The 19138-nt window shown below is 42.8% G+C and overlaps 1 protein-coding gene across 2 annotated transcripts; it reads left to right on the forward strand.

The window, feature by feature from the left end:
- The first annotated feature begins 3650 nt into the window (after positions 1-3650).
- WSB1 (WD repeat and SOCS box containing 1) lies at positions 3651-18614 on the forward strand. 2 transcript variants are annotated; one of them, XM_062215867.1, is made up of 9 exons: positions 3651-3971; positions 9163-9331; positions 10600-10868; positions 12105-12236; positions 13524-13624; positions 15844-16016; positions 16483-16596; positions 17123-17230; positions 17487-18614. In XM_062215867.1, the coding sequence occupies exons 1-9, from the start codon at positions 3932-3934 to the stop codon at positions 17644-17646; spliced, it is 1266 nt and encodes a 421-aa protein (XP_062071851.1). In that variant the 5' UTR covers positions 3651-3931; the 3' UTR covers positions 17647-18614. The 2 variants fall into 2 exon arrangements, with proteins under 2 accessions (XP_062071851.1, XP_062071852.1); XM_062215868.1 differs by lacking the exons at positions 16483-16596; positions 17123-17230; positions 17487-18614 and having other exon boundaries at positions 14502-15850.
- The last annotated feature ends 524 nt before the right edge of the window (positions 18615-19138 follow it).

A 19138-nucleotide genomic window follows, 5' to 3' on the forward strand; every position in this document is an offset into this window, starting at 1 on the left:
CGCTGCACCCGCATGGGAGACCAAGAGAAGCACCTGGCTCCTGCCTTCGGATTGGTGCAGCGCACCTGCCACAGTGTGCCAGCCGTAGCGGCCATTTGGTGAGTGAACCAACAGAAGGAAGACCTTTCTCCCTGTCTCTCTCTCTCTCTCACTGTATAACTCTGCCTGTCAAAAAAAATTAATACATTTTTAAAGATAATTAAATATTTGTCCAAAAATTTCAAACGAAATAATACCTGCATGACAAAAATTATGGGTAAATCAGCACAAAAGCAATGTTTTTGGGATTGTAACTAAAAAATGAGATTCAAAGCAAATGCATTTTTGTGGTTGAGTCAGATTTGTTTTTAGCATGGATCCTTTCCAGAATTTTTATTTATTATTTTGATTATATATAATCAAATTTTGATTATATAATATATATTTATATGATTCTTTGCTATTTCCTTATTTGCTATGAGATTTTGTTAAATTTTGCTTTTATGGAAATACTGCATCTGGGGCTGGTGCTGTGGCATAATGGATAAGGCCGCCGTCTGCAGTGTTGGCATCCCATTTGGGCGCTGGTTCTAGTCCCAGCTGCTCCACTTCTCAAATAGCTCTCTGCTATGGCCTGGGAAAGTTGTGAAAAATGGCCCAACTACTTGGGCCCCTGCACCCACGTGAGAGACCCAGGAGCTCCTGGCTCCTGGCTTCGGATTGGGATGACTCCAGCCATTGCAGCCAACTGGGGAGTGAACCAGCGGATGGAAGACCTATCTCTCTCTCTCACTGCCTCTCCTTCTTTCTCTGTGCAATTCTTTCAAATAAATAAATAAATAAATAAATCTTTAAAAATATTGCATCTATGGGGCTGGCATTGTAGAACAGCAGGTAAAGCCTCTGCCTGCAATGCCAGCATCTCATATGGGCGCTAGAAGTCCCAGCTTCTCCACTTCCCATCCAGCTCCCTGGGAAAGCAGAAAGTGCTTGGGCGCCTGCATGCACTTGGGAGACCCAGAAGAAACTCCTGGCTCCTGGCATTGGTCTGGCCCAGCTCTAAGCATTGGGCCATTTGGGGAGTGAATCAGCGGAAGGAAGATGTCTCTCTCTTTCTGTAACTGTGCCTTTCAAATGAATAAACCTTTTTAAAAAATTGCATCTACTGCTTATATTGTTCTCTGTCAGGCCCTGTTGTAAATACAGTACTAATATTCAAAATTATGGGGTAGGTTTTATTAGCATCCCCATGTTACAGATGACAAGACTGAGACACGGGGAGACTCAGCGATCCTTCCAAGGAAATGATGCAATAGTCAGTATTTTAGATTGGAAGGAAAGACACCCAAGTGTCAGCAGTGGTTTCTCAGAGCGTGGGTCACAGAGTCCTTGAGAGGAATGAGATGACAAGAGCCTGAACCATGACAGTGGCAGCACAGAGGTGCAGAGAGCGCAGACTCCAGAAGAGGTCAAGAGAAAACACTGCTGGCGCTGTGGATGGGTTGACTCCATGCTGGATGAGGGGGACGGGGGAGTCGACAGAGGTCCCAGACCAGAGGCTGGGGAGACCGCGCGGGCTTTGTCACCAGGCGGAGCAGATTGGGGAGATGACGTGCTCAGTTTTAACGTGGTGAGCTGGTTTCCAGGTATCTGAATTAAGCTCAAGAGGAAAATCAAGCCTGGACTTGAGCATCTTCCCTTGGAGTCAGTAGTTAAGTCCAAAAGAGAGGGGGTCAGGACCCAGGGATAAGAGGCGTGGCCATGGACAGAACTCAAACACTTCCGGGGCAGGAAGGGGATCAGAAGCCCATTCAGATTTGACGCTAAACTAACAAACTCAGATATGAAATGTCAGTTACATATTTACTTTTCAAGGTAGGTTAATTTATGAGAAGAAAGGTCGCTCTGAAGTAGGGCAGTCAAACAAGTCTGGGTTCAAACCTGGCCCTGCCACTTACAGTTTGCAAAACGTGACTCCGATCAGCACAAACTGGTTAATCCACAAAAGCTCTCCCAAGGGAGAGGACCTAGGAAATAGCAGATACTATCAGGAATGAGTCTGCAAGTCATGAACTTATTCTTCATACCTCTGCCACTGGTCAGTTGGTTAGCAGGAACAAACTCCAAGTGGGAATTAATTGCTTGAAAAAGCCGCCAATGTGATTTCACAAACTCATATTCTGAGTCTGGTATAGTACAAGTAAACAGGGATAACTGCAGTTGGTTAGAAGAACTCAGACTGACATAAACGTTGGAAGATGAGCTATAAATTTGCATTAAAATTTTTCTTTTAAATAAGCCGGCGCCGCGGCTCACTAGGCTAATCCTCCTCCTTGCGGCGCCGGCACACCAGGTTCTAGTCCCGGTCGGGGCACCGATCCTGTCCCGGCTGCCCCTCTTCCAGGCCAGCTCTCTGCTGTGGCCAGGGAGTGCAGTGGAGGATGGCCCAAGTGCTTGGGTCCTGCACCCGCATGGGAGACCAGGAGAAGCACCTGGCTCCTGCCATCGGATCAGCGCGGTGCGCCGGCCGCAGCGCGCCAACCGCGGCGGCCATTGGAGGGTGAACCAATGGCAAAAAGGAAGACCTTTCTCTCTGTCTCTCTCTCTCACTGTCCACTCTGCCTGTCAAAAAAAAATTTTTTTTTTCTTTTAAATATACAGCAACCAGTCCCAGCGCCTGGCGCTGAAGTCCTCATGCTTTATGAAGGTGACCAAGCAGGGGAGACGATTTCGTGGACCTAATTAACCATTTCCTATTTTAAGCACGTCACACACGCGCGAAGGAAAAGACGAAGTCGTGCCGCACCGCACAGGACGTGATCCGAGGGCTCTCAAAGGAGGCAGAGCGCGGGCTGCCACCGCCTCTCCCTTGGGTATCTGCTGCATATTTGAAATTCCCAGCCTGCTAGGCCTGATTTCCGAGTAAGGCTCGGTCCACACACGCGCCCGTGGAAACGCAAATGTGCCGCGCGCGACCGGGACCCGCGTGCGAGGCCACGCGTGGCGGGCGGGCCGGTCCGGGTGCGCAGAGCCCACGGCCGCTCCGACCACGGGCTCCGAGGGCCGGTGCGTGTGCGCAGAGCCCACGGCTGCTCTGACCACGGGCTCCGAGGGCCGGCCGGGACGCGCGGGCCCAGAGAGGCCGCAGGGCGGCGCCCGGCACGCCCCTGGCCTCGGCCCTTCCCAAGGCCCTAGGAGGCTCACGTCGCGGCCGCCCAGGCGGAGCGCCACGACGCTCGCTTCCTTCCTGTCCACTAGCAGCGCGGCCCCGGGGTCCCCAGCGCGTTAACATCGCACAGGTCCTGCTCGTCCCTTTCGGTCCACATTCCACGCACTCTACAAGTTACGGCCTGATGGACACCATCCAATCCTCTGCTTGCCCTTTCCAAAGGCAATGCAACCTAGAAGCGCACGCCAGCGCACCCCGGCCTGGAGCGCGCCGTCGGGAGGGAGAACGGCCGGCAGGGAGGCCGCAGCCCCTTCCAGGGCCGGGCCCCCGCGCCTCTCCCGCCTCGGCCTCCCCCCCGGCCGCTCCCACCGGGCCCCTCGGACAACGCCCGCGCGCGCCCAGCACTGCCCGTCACGTCCCGTGCGTCGGGGGGCGGGGCCAGGCTCGTGACGCCGCTCGACTCCGCCCCCGCCGCCCAGATATCACCCGCGCCGCCCGCCATTTTGTCTGCAGTGCCTCGTTTGCCGTCGACAGCGCGGAAGGGCCTCTGTGGGTCCGTTGGCGGGAAGCAGCGGACAGGGTCTATTGTCTGTGTTGGACTCCGGGGCTCGGTCCGAAGCCCCCGGGAGCTCTTCCGGGGTACCCGCAGAAGCACCCCACCCCTCCCCTTCGTCCCCGGGCCCGGGAGGGACCGAGCCCGCGTCACGCCCCTCAGCGCTCGCCGTCCCCTTCTCTGTGGTTGCGTCCGCCTCGTGTCCCCCGGAATCGGACGGTACCCCATAGATGGCCAGCTTTCCCCCGAGGGTCAACGAGAAAGAGATCGGTGAGGACTGGGGCGGCGGTGGAGCGCGCGGGGGCGGAGGAGAGGCAGGGGCTCCCCGGCGAAGGTTGGGGAAGCAGCGCCCCAGAGTCCGCGGCTGGTGCTCGAGGGAGGGCGGCCGGGCCGTCCGTGCCGGGGACCCCGGGGGCGGCCGGCGGGCTCCTCCCGGAGGGCTTCGTGGCAGAGCAAGCCCGGCTGCTGCGAGCTGCGAGGAGAGCACGGGTTCCTCGTGCCTTCCCCGGGCTCTCGGAGGAGACGTGTGCCTGGAGAGGCGGCAGAAGCCCGGAAAAGGTGCAATTTTAAGAAAATGGCAGGGCGGGTCAGGGGAGGAGACGCGTTCAGGGTTATCTCTCAGACACACAGGGGAGGAGCGGAGTGGCCGAAGGAAGGCCACTTACCGTGCAGAAGAGCCGGGTCTGCACAGGCTCTCGGAAAAGCCGGCCGCCGTTCGCCCCGCCGCGCCTGGGCCGCCTGTGCGCGCGCACCCGCTCCCTGCTCCGAGGGAGCCCCGCGCATCTTTTAGGCGGCTTCGGGGGTGCTGGGGTGCGGTGCATCCGGCGGTGTATTGCGTAGACACTGATCTCGCTGTGTTCATTCAAAATTCAAATTGGCCGTGGCCACTGAGCTGGGAGCCCCTGCACTTTCCTGTGCGTACTGTAAGTGTGTACTTGTACTCAGTACACGGAGGGCAGGTGTTTCTGAAGGAGCGGAGACGCCCAGGTAGCCCCAGCGCCCTCTGTCCTGCGTGTGGCTGGACTTCATCGATGGAGCTGGCTTGGAATTCTCGGCTCGCTCTTCTCTTAGGTAAAAAAGTGGAGTGGCTGACTAGGAGGGGACTTTAACCCCTATTTTAATAACTATTTTAAGGATGCAACATCCAAAATTTGTGTTCGGTTCTTATTTTAACTGTATTTTAAGACTAGTATGTTTTGAAGGTGGAACATAGAACTCGTAATCAGTCTAGTGAATCCCGTCCCCCCCTCCCCCCCATTACACCCTGGTGTTGCTGAGTGATGTCTTTGGTTTATCTGGATTTTACTGCATCTTGTTACCCAGTTTTGAAAATTTTCCCGTCCTCTTTCCTAGGGGATGGATAGACCTTAGTATATCTGCATAAGGTGGAACCAGCCACTAAATTGGTAGTTCTTTTCTTTTTAATTAAAAAAAATTTCCCCCCATTTTTATGTTTCAGTATGATTTGTTATAAAGTTAGAAGTTTAGGTTTCAGTATTGTTTGTTATAAAGTTAAAAATTACTAAGTGTTAAATATCTAGAAGAACTTTGACCTTTTCTAAACTTTTCTAATGAAGCACTTTGTTTCTTTTTTCTGAAGTATCATTCGGATACAAAATGAAACATTTCTTTTACTGTGTAGCTTTGTAGCTATGCATAAGGACTTAACTTCCCCCTTTTCTTGGGTATTAATTGTAATCAAGCCAAGTTTGGCTTCTCAAGTACACACTGAAAGTAGGGGCAAGATTCTGAAAAAGTGATTAAAGAGTTCTCCATGACAGGGAGTCACAAGGCATGCCACAGACCCTCCCTTTCTGGCTGTGAATTCCAGGGAGGAATGTGAAGAAGGAGCTCGGTCTGGTTGGTCTGGTTTCAGTGCTGACTCAGACCATACGTTACTACTGTATAGATATTAATAACGTAGCTCTGCATCTTAGGGTGGATTTCCCGTGGTGGGCGGTCTTTTCCTTAGGCAAGGTCATTCAGTTCATACATGTCTGAGGATGCGAACACATAGTCGCAGATACTGTAATAGAGGCTTCATTTAGAAAGCGTTTTTTTCAGTGTGCTTCATTATAAAGCTTTTGCTAGGTTTATAATATTGCCCCAGTTGAGTGCTTAAATCATTTGATTAAAGTGTAGAAATAATTTGATATGGGTACTAGCTAATAAGTATATGTAATCAAGGCAATTATTAGTAAAAATCCTTGTCAGAGTGCAGTGTGTTTATTTGGCAGGTTTTACAATGACCCAATTTCTTAAATTTCTATGTATTTGAAAATAAATTGTATTTCATAATCTTTGTTGTTTGAACCAATTATCAGTTAATTTATTACCATTCCCTTATACAAGCGGAGTTTCATGATTGTGACAAAAAAAAAGTAACCTTGAAATACAAATTTTAAAAAAGGCATCTTCTGTGTGAAATTTGGTGTTTTCACTTAATCAGGGTCTTTCTCCTTTAAGATAATGCTTGCATTTTCTTAGTTGCATTTTAAAAAATGCATTTAAAAAATTTGCTCCCATTGTGAATTTTGCTTTTCCCCCCTCCTAAAATTCATAGGATTTTAAAAGATAGATGTGATTAAACAGAAACCAAAATTATAAAAAACATTTGGCCATAAGTTGCAAATTCAGGGTACAGGCATATTAAGAACTCTAGCAGAATGACCCTGTAGGACTGTGGGCTTGGAAGAATGTAGAGAAACTGGGAGTTGCACGCCCTCTTGGTTATTTGAGGCAGAGAGTAAGCTCCCATCCACTGGTTCACTTCTCAGATGTCTACAGCAGCTGGGACTAGAACTCAGTCCGGGTCTTCTGTGTTGAACCATCACCTGCTGCCTCCTGGGATGTACCTCAGCAGCAGTCAGGAGTAGAGCTGGGTCTTGAACCCAGGCATTCTGAAATGGGATGCAGGCAACCGAACTGGCCTCTTAACTGCTAGACCAAATGCCTCTCCTGCTGCCCTGAGCTTTTCTCTTTTGTTTGGAGTTTTTGTTTTGTCTTATTTTTTGGGTTTTTTGTTTTACATATTTGAAACTGAAGTATGGGAGTTCATACATGTGCTTTCATATTTGTTCAGTAAATATTTACTGAGCATTTGTTATATGCCAGGTGCTGTGCTGGCTTTTGATAGAGTATACATGCAGACTGAAAGTGTCACTGAATGAGCACATTTGGGGGTTTGTGTGTATGTAAGTCTAACCATAGACAACAGATAAATGATTACTTACTTGAAAAGGAAATTTAAGGATTTATTTATTTATTTGAAAATCAGAGTTACACAGAGAGAAGGAGAGGCAGAGAGAGAGGTCTTGCATTTACTGGTTTACTCCCCATTTGGTTGCATCGGTCCGAGCTTGGTCAGAGCTCCACTGATCTGGAGCCAGGAGCTTCCTCTGGGTTTCTCCCGCGGGTGCAGGAGCCACCTACTGCTTTCCCAGGCCACAGCAGAGAGCTGGGTTGGAAGTGGAGCAGCTGGGACTTGAACCGGCGCCCATATGGGCTACTGGCACTGCAAGCTATGGCTTTACCTGCCTTGCCACAATGCCAGCCCTGAAAATAATTTTAAAATACCATAATACTGTAGATTTATTTAGCTATTTGAAAGGTGGAGAGAGAGAGAGAGAAATCATCCATCCACTGATTATACTTCCCAAATAACTAACAACCAGATACTAGCAGGGAGCTGGATCAGAAGTGGAGCAAATGGGGGCCAGCGCTGTGGCTCACTTGGTTTATCCTCCGCCTGTGGCGTTGGCATCCCATATGGGCGCCGGCTGGGTTCTAGTCCTGATTGCTCCTCTTTTAGTCCAGCTCTCTGCTGTGGCCCGGGAAGGCAGTGGAGGATGGCCCAAGTGCTTGGGCTCCTGCACCCGCATGGGAGACCAGGAGGAAGCACCTGGCTCCTGGCTTTGGATCGGTGCAGCTCCGGCTGTAGCGCCATTTGGGGGGTGAATCAATGGAAGGAAGACCTTTCTCTCTGTCTCTCTCTCACTGTCTAACTATCTGTCAAAAAAAAAAAAAAAAAAGTGGAGCAAATGGGACTCTAACCTATACTCATGGGATGCCAGCATCACAGGTAGTGGCTTAACCTGCTGTACCACATTGCCTGCCCCCTATACTGTAGGTTTGACCAGACAACAAATTACAAAATAGATAATAGGGAAACTAAACTGACGACATGACAGAAAAGGGAAAATTGCAGAATTTGAAGTCAAAGCTAAACCAAAATAGTATTGGTGGTGCAGCAAATTACGTTGCCATTTGGGACACTTAAATCCCATATCAGAGTGTGAGCTTGAGTTCCGGCTTCTCAGCTTCCAATCCAGCTTCCTTGCTAATGCATCTGGGAGGCAGCAGATGATGGCTTCAGTCTTTAGGTCCCTGCCACCCATGTAAGGAGACCTGGAAGTAGTTCTGGGATCCTGACTTTAGCCTGGCTCTGCTGTGGCTGATGTACCATTTGGTCAGTGAACCAGAGGACAGAAGATTCTCTCTGGCTCTGCATTTGAAGTAGATGAAAATAAATGCATATGAAAAAGATCTCTTTCTAAAATTCCACCTAAGTTTGCATGGGCACATGGCCATGGAAACTTGTTGATAATATTTTTCATTAAATACGGAAATAATATTCATATACTTGGATAATATACCAATTTTTGTTATGGACACCAGATTTAGCTAAAATTACTTCATTTTTGGGTTAGTTTGTAGCTCATCAGCAAGATTTTTTTTAGTCCCTTCTAGTCCAGAGGATTCTGTGATTTTAGTGACCTGGCTCTGGAAAAGACAAATTCATGGTTTGGATCTACCATATTGTAGTGCTTTCCTTTGAATAATGGTGTAGTTTTATAATGGCTTTTTGACGCTAAACATTTTGGAGATTTTTTTTTGCAAAGTAACTTTTTAAATGTTCCATTTTAAATGATAGTGATTTGATAAAAACATGTGATGCAAAAATTAGGACCTTGGTAATTGGTAACCCTAATTGATCATTACATTATTATTTGACTTTTTTAAACTTCTGAAAAACTTGCTTCAGGAAGTTTTAGGAAAATCACTTTGCCAAAACTTTGGAGAAGTTACTGTCAATAAGGTTTCTCATGCCACACATATAAATCCGTTTAATTGGGGGTGGGGAACATTTTTTCAACCATAGGCTATTTGAATATTTGTAACATCATTTGTGTGCCATACAAAATTATCAACTTAAAACTAATTTAGCCTGCTATAGATTTATTGAATTTTGAGTCCCACCTGAGGTCGCCTTGGCAGGCTACACCAAATGATTTCATGGGCCATGAGTTAACCCCTCGGCTGTAGATGCTGGAAAGCAGACTCGGTATACCCTGTTTGTATAGAAAAGGGAAAAATCTCCATGAACCTCAAAGTAATATGGAGGCAGTCTCACATTCATTGTTGGTTATAGCTGATATTTTGCATTTTTGTTTCCTTGCAGTGAGATCACGCACTATAGGTGAACTTTTAGCTCCAGCAGCTCCTTTTGACAAGAAATGTGGTCGTGAGAATTGGACCGTTGCTTTTGCTCCAGATGGTTCATACTTTGCTTGGTCGCAAGGACATCGTACAGTAAAGCTTGTTCCGTGGTCCCAGTGCCTTAGGAACTTGTAAGACTCTTTTTTTATATATATATATTCTGTGGAATTTATGGCTTTCTGTTAATGTGGGGTAATAAAATCATTTTGATAAAGATTTTCCATTATAGATGATGCTGTCACTGTGTTTTAATCATGAGCTGAATATATTTATTGGAAAATTTTTGTAAGGACTTATCTGGGTTTGTTTATACATTATAGAACATTTTTTCAGCTATTTATGTCTCTTCAGGATTTTCTGTGCATTAAAAAGCAGAATAATTGTGCCTAGTGAGCAAGTGTGTATGTGTGTGTGTATGCTGTGCCAGAGCACGTGCCCCACAATGTGCGACACTTTGTGGATTCAAATTTTACTGGATAACAGTAGTGCATAGGTGATGTAATTATCTGGGGTTGAGTTTGACAATTTGTTGAAAGCTTTTTCTAGTCTTTCCTGCTTTTGGTATCCAGTAGACCTCCATAGGTATGTCATTAATGTCTTTGTTACATATTACTTTAGAAAGTCTGAGAAACTGATTAATATGGTTTGGACTTTTTTTTTTTTTTTTTTTTATTTTTGACAGGCAGAGTGGACAGTGAGAGAGAGACAGAGAGAAAGGTCTTCCTTTTGCCGTTGGTTCACCCTCCAATGGCCGCCGCGGTAGGCGCGCTGCGGCCGGCACACCGCGCTGTTCCGATGACAGGAGCCAGGTGCTTCTCCTGGTCTCCCATGGGGTGCAGAGCCCAAACACTTGGGCCATCCTCCACTGCACTCCCTGGCCACAGCAGAGAGCTGGCCTGGAAGAGGGGCAACTGGGACAGGATCGGTGCCCCGACCGGGACTAGAACCCGGTGTGCCGGCGCCGCAAGGCAGAGGATTAGCCTGTTGAGCCACGGCGCCGGCCTGGTTTGGACTTTTTAAAGGTAATTTTTTGGTATTAGTGTGACAATAAATTACAGGGCTTTTTTTTTTTTTTTTTTTTTTTTTTTCTTGTTTACATTTTGCTTTTGGGTTAAAAAAGTTCCAGTTTGATAGAGTAGTTTTGAGGAAAATTTGGGAAGCAAATAAACTATGAATTGCTTTATTGTTGAGCTTTTTCTCAGCTATTAGACAATTTCTGTTAAATATCTGCATTGTTTTAGTCCTTTCCTTTTAGTCCAAATACTGACTTTTCCCCTTACAATCTATGGAATTCTGTTATTTATTACTATTATAACCATGTTGAGGTTATTTTAAGAAACATAATTTCAATATCCAAAATCCAGAGTAAATAATAATTTAGTTTAAATCTTTTCCCCAGTCTCCTGCATGGCACCAAGAATGTTACCAGTTCAAGTAGTTTAAGATTGTCAAGACAAAATAGTGATGGTGGTCAGAAAAATAAACCTCGTGAACATATTATAGACTGTGGAGATATCGTCTGGAGTCTTGCTTTTGGATCTTCAGTTCCTGAAAAACAGAGTCGCTGTGTGAATATAGAATGGCATCGATTCAGATTTGGGCAGGATCAGCTGCTTCTTGCCACAGGGTTAAGCAATGGACGTATCAAAATATGGGATGTATATACAGGTATGGATTTAAAAGCACACTTGATTATTTTATGATGCCGGGCACTATTGATAGATCCTAGAATGTATTTGAGTGTTTTAACTTACTGAAGAGAATCAGTGCCATGAATGTGTTTAATTGGCTGGAATGGCATCATAGTCAGCTCATAGTTTTAATAAAGGAAAACAATATAAAATCCACACTGCTTGATGGTTCTTCAGAGACTATTATGTGGAAATGGTATGTCCAGGGAATGTATTTTGTGGCATGTGGTATGTACTTGAATGTAAAGGGTTTTGTGTGTGTGTGGGTTTTTTTTTTTTTTTTTTTTTTTTTTAAGATTTATTTGAAAGAGTTAGAGAAAAGTAGAGACAGAGTTCTTCCATCCACTGGTTCATTCCCCAAATGGCTACAACAGCCGGAGCTAAGCTGATCCGAAGCCAGGAACCAGGATCTTCTTCCAGGTCTCCCATGTGGATGCGAAGGCCCAAGGACTTGGGCCATCCTCTGCTGCTTTCCTAGGTGCATTAGCAGGGAGCTGGATTGGAAGTGGAGCAGCTGAGACTCTAACTGGCTCTCATATGAAATGCCAGTGCTATAGACTGGGGCTTTAACCTGCTGCACCACAGTGCCAGTGTAGGGGCTTTTCTTAATACTGAATTAACTGATGCCAGTGCTGTGGTATAGTAGGTTAACACCCTGGCCTGAAGCGCCGGCATCCCATATGGGCGTTGGTTTAAGACCCAATGTTCCACTTCTGATCCAACTCTCGGCTGTGGCCTGGGAAGGCGGTGGAGGATGGCTCAAGTCCCTGGGCCCCTGCACCCATGTGGGAGACCCAAAGGAGGTTCCTGGCTCCTGGCTTCAGATTGGCGCAGCTCTGGCCTTTGGAGCCAATTGGGCAGTGAACCATCAGATGGAAGACCTCTTTGCCTCTCCTCTCTCTCTGTGTAACTCTGACTTTCAAATAAATAAATAAATAAATATTTAAAAAAATACTAAATTAACTTGATCTAGGAATTTGTTACATTTCAGGAATTCCTTGTCAGTTGTTTTTTTTTTTTTTTTTTTTTTTTTAGAAAATCTTTAAAGGTAACAAGAATAGCACTAATAAAGTAAATGTCATCTTATACTTGGTAAGATAAGGAGATGTCTAATAATTCCTTTTTTTTTTAAAAAAAAAAGGTGAATAATCTCATATTGTAAAAGTAAAAACTGATAAAACTAATGATGTCTTTTTCCTTCCATCACATTTAGGAAAGCTCCTCCTTAACTTGGTTGATCATACTGAAGTGGTCAGAGATTTAACTTTTGCTCCAGATGGGAGCTTGATCTTAGTGTCAGCTTCAAGAGACAAAACTCTCAGAGTGTGGGACCTGAAAGATGATGGTATGTCTTTTTTTCCAGGCTGTGAAAAAGGATTAGTTTCTTTTTTAATTCTTAAAAAAATTAGTTTTTAACAGATTCACTAATTCTTAGATTCCATTCCAGGGATATAATGATCTACCTTCCCTCTCCCCCAGGATTAGCTTCTTGATATTATTATTACAATATTACAAGATATTGGTGCCATCTTGGGCATTTGACTTTAAAAATATCACATTATTTCCTCTTTTAAAAATTTTTAATTCATAGGCATAACTTTTTAAAGATTTATTTTAAAGAGTTATAGGGAGGCAGAGATAGAAAGAGAAGGAGTCTTCCATGCACTGGTTCACTCCCCAAACAGCCGCAACATCCAGAGCTGAGCTGATCTAAAGTCAGGAGCCAGGAGCTTCTTCCAGGTCTCCCATGTAGGTGCAGGGACCCAAAGACTTGGGCCATCTTCCATTGCTTTCCCAGGCACATTAGCAGGGAGCTAGATTGGAAGTGGAGCAGCCAGGGCTTGGATGGGCTCCTGTATGGGATGCCGGCACTGCGGGCCAGGACTTGAACCCGCTGTGCCACAGTGCTAGCTCCTCATAGGTACAATTCTAAGAAAGTATCCCTACTTCCCTCAGTCCTCCTCCTTCCTTGGTTTCTTTTTATTTTTTCTTTAATTTTTGCAAGAACATAATTTCAGTCCACTCTATAATCACAGGCACAATGCAATAGACCACAGTTCCACAGGATTATAAATAAGGACTAAAACCAGCTATCAAATCCCAAGATGTCCATTTTAGTCCTATACATTTTTTTGTAATCTATATTAACTACCACATGTCAGAGAAAACATATAGAAGCATAGTTCTGTAATTATGAAACACAAGGACTTCAGAGTGGAATGTATGTTATCAGAATGGATGAAAGATGAAAAGGCACTTTGAAGACGTCTTTTAAGCTTGCTGTGTTCCAGTCCTTATCTGTAGACTGAGGAGATTGAACTAAAATAATCCCTTCTTTCTACATCTTTCATCTTTCTACATCTACATCTTTCTTCATCTACAGATGAAAGGTCACAGACCTTTTCTTAAAGGCCTAGATGTTAAATGTTTAGGCCTGTAGGCATGCTTTCTCTGCCATGGTAACACAGTATTGAGTGGCTAGACTTTGTATGTTGGTAAAATTTTACTTAGAGAAGTAAACAGTTGGTGTATATTGCCAGCCCAATTGCTTTAGTGTATAAAAGTTTCTGATCCTGTGATTATTGCTGTTCTTAGTTTGCAGTGTATTAACACAGGTATCTTCTTTGTTCAGGAAACATGATGAAAGTGTTGAGGGGGCATCAGAACTGGGTGTACAGCTGTGCATTCTCGCCCGACTCTTCCATGCTGTGTTCAGTTGGAGCCAGTAAAGCAGTATGTATCAAAGTTCTTGTCCATTCATTGTGAATTGGATTATAAAAAATGTGTGCAAAATCATTTTAAATCTCAGCTACCTGTTTAGTCTGTGCTCGGTGTCATGAATATCTTAAATGCTTCATGATGGGGGAGAATTTGCATGAAAAATTAAAGAGAGTTATTGATTATGAAGTGAGAGGTTGGATTGTTCTTAGAAATAATACTTGTAAAATGAGAGCTATGTCAGATTTGGTTTTGTAAGATGTAGCAAAGTTTATATGCTACAGAAAAGACCTGTAGTTCATGTGTTAAAACATTCCCTTGCTAATTATTATGTTCTTCTCTGTTGTTCCATTTATTTTTTTTTTGTCCAGTTTACTGTTTTTAAAGCTTTGATTTCTAGCTTGTCCTGGACATTTAACTGAAAAAAGTAACTTAAAAACCCAATAATAGGAATAAAAATAGCACTCATGTATGTCTAGAGTGAATTATAATAGAAATTTTTATACTATCTGTCTTTATGTAGCATATTTATGGACAGCTAAACTTGATTTGTGAGAAGGTTGTGTTTGTTAATGAACTCTAATATTTGTTTACCAGCTCTGAGTTAGTATAAAGGGGCTTTAATAGTTTCAGGTATTTATGAAATGGTTGAAGTCCAAATACATGTGATGATCACAATATACTTTCTTATTGATGGGGGTGGGGTGGGAGGCTAGTTAAAATGCCTTTTATTTAGCCAAGAGGGATATTATAATGATAGTTACAAATGTTAGAAGTTTAGAACAAGATACTCAGCTTTTAAAAAAAAATCATAAGAACAACAAAGCTAGATGTTGACATTGCTATTTTAGGCTGTGTGTTTTCCATATGCTTCTTGCTTTCCCTGTCACAGGTGGTGGCAGCAATATTGGTGTGATTGAGGTTATGCTGGCACCACTCGCACACAGGCGCACAATGGTGTTAGCTGGGCAGAAAGAGTGGCATCTCTGGCTACCGGGCTGGGGGCGACCTTTACCATAGGATGAAGTAACCTTGCATTCGGCTGCAAGGTGTACTGTACGTACACAGGTGCTGGTCGATGTCCACTTTCTGCTTTTCTTTCTTTCTTTTTTTCTTTTTTAAAATAATTTCCCCCACAGTGAAATTCACTGATTCCTCCAAGTAAATTTATCTTCCAGTTCAATCATATATTGGAAGTTTTAAGTGAAAAACAACTTAATGTAAGGTAATTGGCTTTCAAATGGTTTCTCTGAACCATTTTTTGGAATTCTTTAAGATGCTAGAGATATCTTAAATCTTTGATCCAATTTAAAATTTACACTTAACTTTCTTTTGGAAATAATACAGTGTGTCTGTGCAGAAAATGTAGCAAAAAGGACTTTTACTCCAAGAGGAGGAAAGGTTGTCATAAACCTCTGAGCTCACCTTTAATGTAACAGACTGAAGTAAACATTAGAATCCTCCTAGAGCTATTCTGCACAGGCTGACTACTGATCTTTAGATTATAAATCTGAGTGTGACTTTCTTAAGTACTTTAACTATTTTATACTTGAAATGACTAGATTGTGGTCAGTTTGGGAAACAAGATCAGTAAATCTTGATTCATAGAAATGTTGTAATTGTTATTTTCATAAAATATCATTTTCATTTTGTAATGTGGTTTAACATCCTTGTTATTTGCCAAAGAAATTTCATTTGGCTGTGAAAATTCTCTTTGCTTGCAGTATCTGTTTCTCTTCCTAGGCTCACGTTGGTGACGCAAGCGTATTGTAAACAAGTGATTATCTCAAAGGGAGATGCCAATGGAGTAACAATTTGTTAACCTTACATTTTCTGTTTGTATATTTTTAAAAAATTTTGTAGTATCTGGAAAAAAAGAGAAGGGGGTTTGTAGTACTTAACCCTGTTTCTGTATATTTTAGTTAACTAGTTTTTGGAATAAATGGATTTCAGTGTAACTTTGTGGTTAAATTGCATTGCCTTTATGTTTAGGCTTATTTTTAAATTAACATTTAACAGAAATATTTGAAATAGAATTTGCATGTCTGCTTTAATTAACTTAAAGACTGATTTTTTTTAATCTGTGACACTGAGCATATTCTTTAAATTACTCGTAATTTATTACATTTAATTCAGTATAATCTTACTTAAATGTAGCATTGTTAGTTAAAAGATGTGCCATTTTATCCTCTGTGTGTTTAAATGAAACTATAACCTTTGCCTTTTTATTGCAGGTTTTCCTTTGGAATATGGATACATATACCATGATACGGAAACTAGAAGGACATTACCATGATGTTGTAGCTTGTGACTTTTCTCCTGATGGAGCATTGCTGGCTACTGCATCTTACGATACTCGAGTATATATCTGGGATCCATACAATGGAGAAATTCTGATGGAATTTGGGTGGGTTCAGCATAAATTATCTTAGTCTATAATTCATCTCTGGCTGTCATTGTACCTTTTTAAGAAGTTATGTGAATGGATTCACTAACATGAAATCTAAAATTGTAGTCTCTCAGTTTGCTATTTAGACTCTTGAATAATGCAAAACTTTAGACATAAATTCTAAAACTAAATTTGGCTTTCTTGACACAGGGCTTGTTATTTAACATAACTCTGTCGAAGTGAGTTTCATGTCAGGGAAAAATAATTAAAACCAATGTTGGGCTTTATCTTATTATCTTAAACCACATTGTGAAAAAGGGATTGGAAATTATTTAATTTGGATATATCAGCTCTATTCAGTCTTTTAAATTGTATTCATTAAAGCTACATTAATCCTTTTTCAAAGGCAGATGTACTTTGTACCTGGGTGGTTTTGTTTCTTGAATTACTCTGGTATCTACTGAAAACATGTATTTGCCCTCAGGCACCTGTTTCCCCCTCCTACTCCAATATTTGCTGGAGGAGCAAATGACCGATGGGTACGATCTGTGTCTTTTAGTCATGATGGACTGCATATTGCAAGCCTTGCTGATGATAAGTAAGTGTGTGAATTGTAGCCTGATTAAAGATTTCCTTTCTTGCTTCTGTGTAATAGAAATGCTCTTAGGCCATAAAACCTCTCTGCAGTTAGTTAGGGTTTTAATCTCTCTCTCTCTGCATAAGACCTTTGGCGGTGTTGGTGTGTCTTAAACTGAGTGGTGTCCTAAATTAAAAATAATCCATGTTTCTCTTTGTGTTCTTTGTTAGGGTTTAGGCAAACTGGATAGATTTTTAAATTCACTTTTAGTTTAGCTCAAAGAAATGTTATTGAGTAGTATCTTATGGGTTGAAGCAGAAGATTTCTAAAGTGCAATGAATAGTAAAAACAGTAATTTTGTATTTGCTGCTCTGAAGGCTAGAAGATGAGATTTTATGAGAGATGTGCTACTTATTGGTAAGAAATAGAGTGATGTATGTGTATTTTGTGACTCCAAACACAGTTAAATTTCCTCCTGTATTTTGAAAGTTGCTTTTACTCTGAATTTCCTACTCAACACTCACCAGATAATTTTTTTTTTTTCTAGAATGGTGAGGTTCTGGAGAATTGATGAAGATCTTCCAGTACAAGTGGCCCCTTTGAGCAATGGTCTTTGCTGTGCCTTTTCTACTGATGGTAGTGTTTTAGCTGCTGGGTAAATATGTTTTTCTCTTTTCTTTAAGGAAAATTTAAGGTGACTTCTGGGCAAAGCAGCCGGCAGGTTATTGCCAGTGAGTCTGTCCCTCAGAAACGCTCTTTATACTTCTGGTAGCTTGTCATAGAGTGCACCATTAGTTCTTTGGTGTTGATGTGAAGTTTGTGACTCTAATACACAGCCTTTGGTGATAGTTGTTTCAGCTGTGGGGATGTCCTTGAGTGACTGACCTTGTGCTTTTTATGTTTCTGTTTAGCACTCAGGATGGAAGTGTGTATTTCTGGGCCACTCCAAGGCAGGTCCCTAGCCTTCAACATCTGTGTCGCATGTCCATCCGAAGAGTGATGCCCACCCAAGAAGTGCAGGAACTGCCCATTCCTTCCAAAGTCTTGGAGTTTCTCTCCTATCGTATTTAGGAGACTCTGCTTTCCCTAGTACCGGGGACAGACAGAATACACTTCACACAACCTCAGCTTTACTTCAGTTTTATTCTTAAAGATTTCAGAGATTTATTTAATTTGATGCATTCATGTATTGCATTTTTATCAGTGTAGCTTTTAAAATATTATTTATAGTCTGTAGAAGAAGTATTTCTGAACATATCAAATGTAATTTTTTTAAGGTCTAACTGTGAAAACTTATACATACATGTATATATTTAGATAGAAGCTACTATGAGTTAAATGGACTCTGGCTTTTCTCATTTTTAGTTCTGATGTGTATATAGTACTTCAGTAGAGCCACACTATATGTCTTTGCTGTAAAGGGGAAGGAATTGTTTTGTTCTGGAACAATGAGTTGGAAGGTAAATATGGACTGAAGAAGGCAGAATCGCCTCACAGAAAATGTATTTGTTGTGGGTGTTGCATGTCTGGCTGATCTGCGAGTGAAGGTTCTGTGTAGGAAAAGATTTTGTTTTTCTTAGGAATGGCGACTGAGAGGTGGAGTTTGACTATGACGTTGTGTTTTAACAAACAGAGCCAAGAGATAACCTGAAAAGGGGTGCCCTCCTCCAGCCCCCAGTACTGCAGTGGGCTCAATTTTGGAAAGCAGCTTGCCACTTTACCCTTGTGGTATAAAGTATTACACATTTTAGTCCATTTGAAAAGTCCATCTACTGTATTATTACTCGATATTTTGTTTTTGCTAAGGGACAATTATTTTAAAACCAAGTGGATTTTTTTTTGTTTTGTTTTTTTAATGATTTTTCTACATTGCTGCAGAGGATGATGTTGGTGACTTGCCAGAGAGAAGCAGTACAGTCTGTCTACTTTGGCTTTTGTTATTTATCTTGCCTGCGGATACCAGGAATGTATGCGTATGTAAAATGCTTGATTATATATTTTTGTTGAGTTTTTAAAATAAAGTCTTGTAAAAAAATCAACATATTTCACGTATTTCAAATGTTCTTTAAATATGTTAGGAAGTTTGGTGCTTTTTATCTGTCTCTGTTTTTTTATTATAAGTTACAGGGTTTTTGTTTGTTTGTTTGCTTTTTTGTTTTAATTTATTTTAAAGTCTGAGTTACAGAGAGTGAGGGGTGGGGAAGAGACAGATCTTCCATATGCTGATTTTTCATTCCCCAAATGGCCTCATTGGTCAGGGTTGGACCAGACTGAGGCCAGGAGCTTCCTCTGAGTCTCCAACTTGTGTGCAGGGGCCCAAGCACTTGAGTCATCCTTCACTGCTTTCCCAGGCACATTAGCAGGGAAGTGGATTGGAAGTGGAGCAGCCAGGATCAAACAGGCGCCCATATTGGATGCTGGCATCGCAGGTGCCTCACCTGCTTTACCACTGGCCCCTGTCTCCATTATAAGATATGGAACAGCACAAGCAGATTAAAGAAATGAAAAGTAGATGGAGAAATACTGTAAGACTGGGCAGGACGCTGTTGTAGAGTTAGCTCAG

This window comes from Lepus europaeus, chromosome 18 (genome assembly GCF_033115175.1).
Source record: "Lepus europaeus isolate LE1 chromosome 18, mLepTim1.pri, whole genome shotgun sequence".
Lineage (NCBI taxonomy): Eukaryota > Metazoa > Chordata > Mammalia > Lagomorpha > Leporidae > Lepus > Lepus europaeus.

Excerpts from the sequence above, each read along its gene's own strand:
- WSB1 (XM_062215867.1), top strand. The coding sequence starts at position 3,932 with ATGGCCAGCTTTCCCCCGAGGGTCAACGAGAAAGAGATCG. Across the intron at positions 12,237-13,523 it reads GTGGGACCTGAAAGATGATG|GAAACATGATGAAAGTGTTG; the intron begins GTATGTCTTTTT and ends TTCTTTGTTCAG. Across the intron at positions 16,017-16,482 it reads GAAATTCTGATGGAATTTGG|GCACCTGTTTCCCCCTCCTA; the intron begins GTGGGTTCAGCA and ends ATTTGCCCTCAG.